This window comes from Zingiber officinale, chromosome 4B (assembly GCF_018446385.1).
Source record: "Zingiber officinale cultivar Zhangliang chromosome 4B, Zo_v1.1, whole genome shotgun sequence".
Classification (NCBI taxonomy): domain Eukaryota; kingdom Viridiplantae; phylum Streptophyta; class Magnoliopsida; order Zingiberales; family Zingiberaceae; genus Zingiber; species Zingiber officinale.
This window is the reverse complement of record NC_055993.1, coordinates 90,685,214-90,696,566: the sequence shown is the minus strand read 5'-3', so window position 1 is coordinate 90,696,566 and position 11,353 is coordinate 90,685,214. Positions and strand designations below refer to the sequence as shown.

Below are 11,353 nucleotides of genomic sequence, written 5' to 3'. Positions count from 1 at the left end.
GATACAAAATTTGATTGTTGAGTTGAGCAAGGATATTCAAGAGAAGGATATAAAAATAATGGAACTTGTTGATTTACTAGAGAGGAGTGCTAGTAATGTTGAAATTAGCATTGTTGAAAAAGACAAGACTATAGGTAAAAGGATAGAATATTATCTGTAAAAGACATAATCATAAAAAAATAATAGAGCTCCAAAGTTTGCTATAGAGCATGGTATCAGAAGAGACACGAGCAACCCCTACCCTGGATAAAGAGGTTATAGAGCCTAATCTTCTAACAAATATAAGGATAAAGAGGTGTGCTAGAAAGAATATTCGACCACTACCAATCTATAGATTTGAACAAGTCCCTAAAAGAAAAAAAACTGATAGTAAACAAACGACTACAATACCTATACCTATAGAAGGGAAAACTAAGGGGAAAGAGAAAGGGAAGGAGATTGTTCAACATGAAGATCCAGAAGCCCCTGTCTCATCAAATAAATCTACCACAGTCTCATCAAAGTAACAATTCTATGCTAAGATTGACAGTGAAAAAAAATCCAAAGTCTTGATTATAGTTAATTTTTTTTATATTTTCCTCAATGACATATTTGTCTATGTATTTGTTCAACAAGTGAAAGCATATTTTTAAGAATAAAAAAGATGTTATGGTAGTAGATGTATTATTGAATCTCAGTTAATTAAATTAAGTTAGTTGGTAGCGTAGTTGCATAAAAATATATATATATATATATATATATATATATATATATATATCGCTATGACAATAATGAGTATTTTGTTGAAATCTCAATGTATTGAAATAATATATTTGAATGTTAAATTTTACTTCCAGCACTAAAAACCTGCTAGAACCACCTACATGTTTAGAAGTTGCTATATCACATATAATTTTCATAGATGCTATAAATGTAGCCGTTGTGAATATTATTCAATAATATTAATAGTGATAGTTTTATTCTTTATTTTATAATTTGTCATATTATTTTTGTTTGTTTACGTAGAGTTACATTGCTTCCAGTAAGATCTAACTCTACTTTTGCATTAGATACACAATCTTTCATGACAGCATTTGATTAGGCTTAATACACTCATGGTGATTACATAAATATATATTTTACAATTATAGCAAAAGTCAAACTACGGACATACCATACTATCCATCCATATTTTATGGGGTTGAGTTTTTTTTGTAATTATTTAACTAACTAAACTAATATTATTTATTTTTTCTTGCATATATTCAACTAATAATTGTTCATCTTTACACAAGATATGTTTTCAATGATGCATATGTTGGATATAATTATCCCTATTAGGTGGGCTTATTTGTAAGTTGCACACGTGAATACGATCCGAACCCTTTAAAGTGATCTAACTTATGTCCAGTGGGTTTCAGATAATTGGATGTGGATTTCATATGTGTAGAACCTTTAGTCCCGCATTTATTATCATCTATATGGTGATAATAGATGTTCAGTATATATGGACTTATAGTCCCACATCTATTATTATCAATGAACTGATATTAGATGTCCACTATATATATGGTTGGTCCCTAAGGGCTTAGGATGATCTTGATATAGCTTTTGGTTCCCCATTGACCTAAATCTTTTCGGCGCCGTCATCCCCTAAGTCCCTCGAAAGACCTACCTTTTTTTCTTTCCGTTGCTTCTTCTTCCACAGGATCTTCTAGACAACGCTAAAGGACAAAGATATGGCTCTTTAATCAAGTTCTTTGTCATTATGTTTATGTATTATTAGTTTCTTATGTCATGTTCTCGACGAAACCACGATCCATGCTTATATATTCTTGTTTTTCTATTTGAATTCTTATTTCGGTTGTTTAGAATTCATGCGGCTTAGGTTTTTCGAGAACTATCAATTGGTATCAGAGCCAAGGTTCTGTTTCGTCATTTTTCAATAGCAAAAAAGTTTAAATTTTTCGTCGATTTATTGTTTGTATGCTAGATTAAGTCTTTCCTAGTTAATACAAATTTAATCGTCGAAAATTATATAAGAGAAAATTATGATAGACTTGTTTTTCGAGTTTTTCGTATTTCTATGAAGATTGTGATGGTTTAATCGATTGCTTTGGTCGAGCAATTGATTGTCGAGTCTAAAATTTTGAATAGAAATAATTAAAATTTAAAAAATTAATAGCCTTAAACTCACAACTACATCGATTAAGTTTGATTTTAATCGATTAAAATTGTTTTTTTTAATTAATTAAGGTTTTTTTTTTCCTGTGAATACTGTTTCGTATTAAAGGAAAAAAAAATTGAAACAAAATTCGGAAACTACTGATTCATTGAAACAATAAAAACAAACTGTTTTCGTTTGTTATTTCAACAGTAAACGAAAACATAAGAAAAAAAATAAATATTTTTTTAAGAAATAATTAAGGAATTAAATAGCATTAAATAATACTATTTAATTATAGAACTCGAAGCTTTAGCTTCTTAAGGAAGAGTTCTATGTATAATCACGTAGTCGTATATAGTAGACTTTCGGATCGATTGGGATAATCGATTGGATTATACCAATCGATTACCATAAGGTATCAATCGATCAATAAGCCTAATTTTATGTTGTTAAGGCTGATTAAATAATTTCTATTCGAATTTAGTTCCTAGAATTTTCTTGGGTCTATCTACACAATATGCTACTAAGTTGAACTAATGTGTCGACCCAAAGGAAGGCACCTTAGGTAGGTTTAGTGCATTTTGTGTTGGTAGATGTATATCTATGCTAAAAGTAATCGGCCCAAAGGAAGGTTACTTTTATGCCAGATATATGCATAAGGTAGCTTACAACTATAGAACAAAATATTATTTTATTCAGATCATGCACACAATATGTCGGCCCAAAGGAAGGCATATTATGTGGCCGATTAAGGTTGTTGTAAGCTATGAACTAAAATATAATTCATATAAAGTATCATATTATGCGCATAATGGATCGGCCTAAAGGAAAGCACATTATGTGGGCAATTAAAGTTTGAGTTATATTAGAGAGTATCGCTAACAAATAATATGTCAGCCCAAAGGAAGACACATTATGTTGTACTTGATATCTCATAAAGAGTCCATTTATATGCATTTAAAATTTTATTTTATTTGCATAATTTTATATTACTTAATATGTTCTTGGCTTTAGTAAAATCATGAGCTTAAATAAATTTCTCTCTTTAATTTCAGTGTAATCTGTAACAACCAGCATAATAACATCCCAACACTAACTGGTTCGAATTTTGCTGAATGGAAAGAATATGTAACCGTAGTCTTAAGCTACATGGACTTAGACTATGCATTAAGGAATGATCATCCCGCACCTCTAGCCAGTGCTAGCACTATAGAGCAGAGGGCTGAATTTCAGCTATGCACTATAACAAATATGTTAAAAGACAACACTATAAAGACAACGGTTTTTGAAGGAACCGTTGTTAATTTGATAAAAGACAACGGTTTTTAACAAAACCGTTGTCTTTGAGCTTTAAAAAAAAAACAAAAGACAACAGTTTTGTAAAAACCGTTGTCGTTGAGCGAATTGTTTTATAATCAACAACGTATTTTACAACGATTTTCTAAAACCCTTATTTTTAAGCACATTTTTAGAGGTTTAATACATTCTCTCTCCGAAAAATTCTTTGGCACGTGTTTTCCCTCCCCTTAGTCTTCGGGAACCTAGACATAACTGTGTCTTTCTCCTCTCCTCATCACACGATCTCTTCACGTTCCCTCTCCTCACACAATCTCTTCTTCCCGATCTCCTCACACAATCTCCTCTTCCCGATCTCCTCACACGATTTTTGCCTTCCACCCCTTTGCACGAACCCCTCTCCTCAAAACTCCTCTCTGCCTAAACCTCTCTCGCTGAACATCTCCGACGAACCCCTCTCTTGGAACCTCTCGTTCGAACTCCTCTCAGACTAACCCTCTCGTGGCTCATCCTTTGCTCCTGTCGACTCGTCTCTCACTCTCTTGGCGGTTTCCTCGGCGATCAAGCGAGAGGCGGCATGGGATTCTTTAGGAGCCTCACCCGACTGCCCGACCCAACTGGGTTCGGCTTCAGTTCCACATCCAAGCAGGTCACTGAGGGCGTCGACGCTTCCAAGCAGACCGTCATTGTCACCGGTTTGTCCATCCCTAGGATCTGGAGAATCACTCTTTGAAAATCTGTTCTTGCTTAAGCGAGCTTGGCTTTTTTCGAACTCTAGCTTGATTCGTGTTTTGATGCACAGATCTGATTTGTTTCCGACTTGATTTTGGTGCCTAATTCATCCAAACTCCCACTCTTTCCTCGCTGCTCGTTTGGTGATGGCTCCTTTTTATATTAAAAAAACTTTTAAAATGTTAACTCTTATTTTAATTTACTAATGTTGCTTGCTGATCACTATACTAATATTATGTCAATGAATGAGAATCTCTCTTCTAGATTTTGCTGATCGCCTACACCAAAATTTTGGATTCTTGCATTCGTTTCAAATTGCTCGAAGACGGCAAAGAGATCCATCACCGGATCATCAGTCACAGGTATTTCGCCAGAAACTATTCTCTTCTCGAAAAGATTGTTCAGATGTACATATCATGCGGCGAGATTGAGTCTGCCCGTCTCGCGTTCAACGATTTACTGCAACCAAGTGTCTTCCTGTGGAACACCATGATCAGGGCTTACGCTTGGAATGAGCCCTTTGGTCGTGCCGTTGAGCTATACCAGAGAATGCTCGATACAGGAATCGAGCCGAACAAGTTCACATTTCCGTTTGTCTTGAAGACTTGTTCAGCTCTGGAGGCGCTTGCGGATGGAATTCTGATACACGAACACGCCAAGAAGGCAGGGCTGGAACTAGATGTGTTTGTGTCTACTGCTTTGCTCGACATGTATTTGAAATGTGGCTGCTTAGAGGATGCACACGAGGTGTTCTGCAGAATGCCCCAAAAAGATGTTGTTGCATGGAACGCTTTGGTCTCTGGTTACGCACTGAATGGGAGGTACCAAGAAGCAATTCGTTGTCTTCTTCAAATGCAACGGACAGGAAACATACCGAACCCTTCCACAATAGTGGCCCTCCTACCTATCGTCGGCCAAGCGAAGGCCCTGATACAAGGAAAAAGTATTCATGCATTCTGTATCAGAAGACGCATCGATAAAGGCGATGTTCTGGTTAATACTGCATTGCTGGACATGTATGGAAAATCCGAGTGCTTGGTTCGTGCTCGTAGAATATTCGACAGCATGAGCTTCAGGAACGAGGTGACATGGAGTGCGATGATCGGATGCTACACTCTGTGTGGCAGGATGGCGGAGGCATTGCAAATTTTCAGGTACTTGGTACTTGCATCATATGTGATACAAGTTTCTTTCAGCTAAAAAAAAAGGAAAAATACATATATATATTTTTTTAAAAACTAAGGTAAATAGTTTCTGAACCATTGGATCTAAGCATATAAGAATTTTCATGCAAACCCCAAGTGGAAGTAATGGGATTGGAGCTGAAACTGCAAGGGTTATGGCCCTTACATGTCATCATTGGAGCAAGGAACATGGAAGCTGCCAATGTGGTAAAGGAAAATATCCAACAGAGTATTCCATCTGCCAAAGTTGATGTCTCGGAGCTTGAACTTAGCTCACAAAAGTCTGCCCGAGCCTTCGCAGACAGATTCATTGAAAGGAATCTACCCCTCAACGTCTTGATGTATTCACATGCTTCTCATGTTCAAATGTTGCATGCTTGTCACTTCCTTCTTCTTCTTTTTCCCCAATTTTTACATCTTTAATTTGTCATCAGAAACAATGCTGGCGTGATGAACTGTCTTTATAAACTCTCAGAAGATGGTATAGAGATGCAATTTGCTACAAATCATCTGGGTATATCTCTTACTTAATAAATCAATTTCATTCCCTAATACTCTGCAATAGTTTTATTGGATTTTTTTTGACCAAATTATCTTTAATTCTCTAAATTCCTTTTGTTCATTTTAAATTCCTTTTGACTCCAGGTCACTTTTTGTTGACAAATCTTCTACTTGAGAAAATGAAAAATACAGCAAAAGAGTCAGGAATCGAAGGGCGTATTGTGAATCTATCATCTGTAGCTCACATTGGGATTTGAAAATGGCAATAGAAAAGATTGTAAGCAAGTTCATTATGCGTCTTCCCTACTAAATCTATTATGCCTTTATGGTTTTTATTATGCCTCTGTCCTTTATTGTCGCAACAATAATTTATTATTACATTTATGTACACTACATCATTGCAGAAAAAAATCAATTGTTGTACAACAAAATTTGGATCTTTAAACATGAATCTGCATCCTCAAAGGAAAAGAAGTGTTGTCCAAAGAAATAACCCAATTATTTCATCAAGTGTGCCAAGATCATTGCATATACTGTACTGTTATTGTAAGCATGCTCTAAATGATGAAACAAATATATCAATGATTTGTGAGCATGGTTTCTTTGACGATGATTATGAAATCCTTGTGTACCTTGAAGATATCATTCCTTTTATCATTTGGATCTCATAACTGCAAATTGTATAGTAATTTACATGTGATAAGTCTTCTTATTCTATTTATTTACCATATAAATTGTATAAACTTTATTAATTTAGCATTGTAACATTCTTCATTTTGAAATGGTAGGCATCTTTATAAAAAGCTAAAAACACATAACAATGTCCACAAAATTAGATTTGTGAATCCACACATTATCCCATATGTGTCATGTGTGACTCGACTGGACAAAAATAGCAAAATCGAGCACTTGAATAAAAGAGCTACTGTTTTGGCAGATAAGTTGAGTCAAGCATCAAGAAATCAACTAATTTTAGTGCCACATAATGTTGGGTAAGTAAGACTTATAATATCAGTTTTAATTTATTGTTTCGAGAAATATGCATGCAATAATTATGTGATTTGTGCATAGTTATCATTGGATTCTCACTATCATTGATCCATATAAGGAAACAATTTATTTGTTGGATTCGCTTAGTCATCGCATTCGTGACGAGGACTGGAAATACGTAGTGGATATGTGAGTACATATTTTAATTTTATTAAGTATTTTTTTAATCAGTAAAACTCTCATATGTCCATTCTTATTGATGTATAAAGGAGCATAAGATTGCTTAATTCAAACAAGGAAAAAAAAAGGGAAAAAACATGTTACATGGAAAGTAATAAAGGTATGCATGTCTACTTATGATTAAATTATAAACAATTAAACATGTATATTAGACATTTACAATTTGTTTTTAACATAGGGTCCTCGCCAACCAGATTCGAAACAGTGTGGTTTTTATGTGATGAGATATATGAGAGATATTATTGAAGAAGTGGAAATTATCGAGAGAGATTCACTTCGATCAATAGTAATATTTGACATTCAATTCTCAATCTTCTTAAATATTTGTGTGTTTATCATTTTGCACTTATCATCTTTTGATTAGTTTTTACTAATCTAATCTTTGTATTTGATCACAGTTCATCAAAACGTAGTACTCTAGAGAAGAAATTGATGAAGTACGTTCCGAGTGGGCACAATGCATACAAGACTATATTTATAACTAGGTATGTAAAATCATACAATGACTTGATCTATTCGGAAAGTATTTGCATATAATGCAAATTACATAATCTGATCCTAACAGATATGCCCCTGGAAACATCATAATTATTAAAACTTTAGTGTGTAGGACATCCAGGTAGAACATCTCTATTTTATTATTATTCTTATTCTGGAATGCATGAAGTGATTTCCAACATCTTAAGATTTTGAGATGTTCAAACATATATATCATTTGTTGGTAAACACATTTCTGTAGGACTAACACACTTGTTAAATTATCAGTTAATTTAGTTTGTAGTGATTGTAAGTTTAGGTGGCAGTGATTATCAGTTTAGAAAATCATATTCTGGATTACATAAATTGATTAACAGTTTAGATGGTTAATGGATTAGTTTGTTCTTGCTTATTTATAGAAATAATGTTGAAACTAATTTCGTATATTGCTTTGTGGTTTTTATGCAAACTGCACATCTTCAAGCTTTGAGATCTTACTAGAGTGTTGCTGCTATAATGTTGAGACATAAGGTACATGACTTCCTCTATGATTCCCTCTTTCTGTTGTTGCTATTAGCTATTCGATCTAGCTGCTTTCACATAATACATGGTTTAAGATACAATGTTAAGTTTATATATTCATCAACTTTTTTCATGCTCACTTACTTGACTACTCATGAAAATGTGAAGCGACAACGTTTCTCATGCTTATTTGGCCATTCTTTTACTTCAACATTTCAGAAGGTCCAGATTTATGTACGCACTTCACAATTTGGTTTCTACTGTACAAAAGATGCAAAGCTGCAAGAAGTTTATAATTATTTATACATGTTGATAAGTTTTCTACTTTTGGGGCTTGTTTGTTTCATTTATCAATTTAGTTTGTAGTGGTTTATTAGATTTATCCGTTTCAATTATCAGTTTGCAATGATTATCTGTTTATACATGCATGTTTCTACTTTTTTCTATGACTTTAACTATATTTTATTTTCAGAAAAGGGAGAAAGCTGGGTTTGCAAGCTAAGTCTATGAAATTCTATATGCAGAAAATGGACCAGTACGTGAAGATTGTTGTGGTCTGATAAACTTAATTTTGTGGTCTCATCTTTTGTGGTTGTGGTCTGATAAACTACTTGTGGTCATGTTTGGATAGCTTGTAGTAATTGTAGAAGTTTATAAACTTAACTTAAGTGAATATACATATATGTTGTACCAGTTTTTGATTGAGACAAGATGTATAAAAGATAACTGAATGTATATATGTTGAAAACTGTTTTTGTGACTGTATATATGTTGTACCAGTTTATGTGCAAAAATATTATATTGTTTTATCTATTTGCGATGCATTTTCTAATCAACATAGACAATGATTTTTTAACCGTTGTAAAAAGTATTCAAAGACAATGATTTTAAACTAAATTTTGAAGAAAGACAACAGTGTATTTGTTGTCAAAAGCATATCTGCGATCAAATTATTGTAAAACTGGCAATTACAACGGTTTTATACTGTTGTAAAACTATTGTCTTTGGTATTAAAAGACAACACTTTAAATCCGTTGCATGACTGTTGTCTAATGTGGTCAAAGACAACGGTTTTAAACCGTTGTCTTTTACCGCACATTTAACAACACTGCCAATTACAATAGTTTTTAAGGGCCTATGACAACGATTTTTAACCATTGTCTTTTAATATTTTTGTTGTAGTGATGAGAGAAATCAAATCGCATGTGTCTGAGTATCATGAAGCTTTCCATACCGGCACCAATAAAGGACTCAATAACGAAGGGAAAAGATGCTAAGAGTTTCCTAGACCAATTAGCAGACTGATTCACCTCAAATGAAAAGGTCGAGACTACTACACTTCTTACGAAGTTGGTAATCATGCGGTATAATGGTAAAAGAAACATAAGGGAGTACATTATGGAGATGTTCAATATAGCGACAAGTCTGAAAGCACTAAAACTCGATATGTCTGAGGATATGTTAGTGCATTTCGTCTTGATGTCCAATATTGTGACTTTCAAAAGAAACCAAACAAGTTCTAGAGTTCAATTGCTATGAGCACATGCCACATAAAAATACAATAGAGTATAGGCTTAAAGTGGTCCTCTCTAAGTAATTTTCATGCAATCAAGTTCAATTAATCAAAATATCCATCTCCACACTAACTAATATCATGTAAGTAAAGCATCCAATCATGTCAAATAACCTAAAATTGGTGGTCAAATTTAAGAAACTTTTACCATCTTAAAAATATTACTAGAACAATTCCATAGAGACTTTTATTCTAAATAACATGCTATATACTAAACAAAATGTAAAATGTGGAAGTAAAATGCAAATGTAAAATACAAAACTAAAGAAAGTCACACACAAAGAATTTATTAACAAAGCACAAATTAAAATGCAAAAGAAAGTGAAATTAGAACCAACTCCCCTTTAATTCCCGGTGATTGAAGAAGATTTAAAAGAAGAATCCACTCTAGTAATGGAGTAATTGTGGTTCCAATCAAATCTTTCTTATTCATTATTTTTCCTTTCAAAATTTTTTCTGGAGGTCGAAGATGGTTCAGTTCAAGCATCCACTTCGGAAGCTTAACTTCTCCTACACAATCGATCAATGACAACACCTCCCACGCGCATGTGGGATAAGATGAAAATAAGAGAATATTAGTGTGTGTAGAAGATATATCAAGCAATGAATCACATCTAATAAAATCAATGAGTGGTACCTTTATGAAATTTTTTGATAAGTCACAAGAAATACTCACCTTGTCATGTTGAAAGGTACCTGGAGTGGTGATTGTTACCTCCTTTTCATCAAATAATGGTTTAGACTCTGGTTCAGGTGAATGTACAACTTCATGTAGGGATTCTTGGGTTCTTGTCTCCAAAGCACAAGTCCCTACACTTACATCCTCTATCCTTGGTGATTCTTGAGGTAATGCTTCTAATAAGTGTTGGGACCAAAAATGTAGCTAGAGGGGGGGGGGGGGGGGGGAATAGCTCGGCGCATCTCGTGCTTGACGTTGCTTGTTTCTTCAAAGATATGCAGCGGAAACCAAACAAGAAACAAAATACACAACGCTAATAGGAGGATTTACTTGGTATCTACCTCACAAGAGGTGACTAGTCCAAGGATCCACACACTCACGCACCCTCCACTAATAAAACACTCCTTTACGGAAACTACCGAAGGCGGAGAAGCTCTACAAGCTCACACTACAAGAAGAAAGGGAAAGGGAACAAAATACAAGCAAAAGCTTACAAGTTTGCATAAGAAACCCCTAACCCTAGATTTCTTCTTCTTGCTGTAGATCCGCCTCTTGACTTGGAAAACCTCCAAGAACTTCAAGAACTGGCGGTGAGAACTTTGCGGAGAAGCTTTGGAAGCGCTGTGAAGATCTGAGCTGAAGGCTGAGAGAGCTGTCGACGAAATCGCACGCCAACGTCTTTATTCTGCTCCAACGGTCGAATCTCAATCGATTGGATTGCTCCCAATCGATTGGGGAGGCTTTGGATCAATCGACTGATCAATCTAGAGCGCCTCTGTGCTCTCAGGAATTGCTTGGATCGATCGGCTTATCGATCCAGGGCTTATCGCGCAGAATCGCACCTCCCAATCGATCCACTGATCGATTGGAGGCTCTCAATCGATCGATCGATCGATTGGGAGGCTTTCTGTTTGCGCAATGCTTCTCCCCAATCGATCCACTGATCGATTGGGAGAAGGCTTGTCGCGGGGACTCACCCAATCGATCGGCCGATCGATTTGAGCATGTGCCAA

General features: G+C 34.8%; 1 protein-coding gene across 7 annotated transcripts; it reads left to right on the top strand.

Annotated features, from left to right (window-relative positions):
- The first annotated feature begins 3,678 nt into the window (after positions 1-3,678).
- Positions 3,679-8,899, top strand: LOC121975479 (pentatricopeptide repeat-containing protein At3g16610-like). 7 transcript variants are annotated; one of them, XM_042527158.1, is made up of 12 exons: positions 3,681-4,137; positions 4,245-4,317; positions 4,439-5,328; positions 5,793-5,872; positions 6,004-6,136; positions 6,797-6,851; positions 6,931-7,038; positions 7,119-7,189; positions 7,268-7,375; positions 7,488-7,574; positions 8,051-8,097; positions 8,561-8,899. In XM_042527158.1, exons 3-5 carry the CDS (start codon positions 4,580-4,582, stop codon positions 6,114-6,116), a joined length of 942 nt encoding a protein of 313 aa, XP_042383092.1. In that variant the 5' UTR covers positions 3,681-4,137; positions 4,245-4,317; positions 4,439-4,579; the 3' UTR covers positions 6,117-6,136; positions 6,797-6,851; positions 6,931-7,038; positions 7,119-7,189; positions 7,268-7,375; positions 7,488-7,574; positions 8,051-8,097; positions 8,561-8,899. The 7 variants fall into 7 exon arrangements, with proteins under 7 accessions (XP_042383096.1, XP_042383094.1, XP_042383095.1 ...); XM_042527159.1 differs by lacking the exon at positions 4,245-4,317; XM_042527156.1 differs by having other exon boundaries at positions 4,245-5,328.
- The last annotated feature ends 2,454 nt before the right edge of the window (positions 8,900-11,353 follow it).

What these genes read in the sequence shown, in the direction of transcription:
- LOC121975479 (XM_042527161.1), top strand. Translation starts at nt 4,580, where the DNA reads ATGTACATATCATGCGGCGAGATTGAGTCTGCCCGTCTCGCGTTCAAC. An exon ending in GAGGCATTGCAAATTTTCAG is followed by an intron (nt 5,329 to 5,792) that starts GTACTTGGTACT and finishes ATTTGTCATCAG; the next exon opens with AAACAATGCTGGCGTGATGA. An exon ending in ATTTGCTACAAATCATCTGG is followed by an intron (nt 5,873 to 6,003) that starts GTATATCTCTTA and finishes TTTTGACTCCAG; the next exon opens with GTCACTTTTTGTTGACAAAT.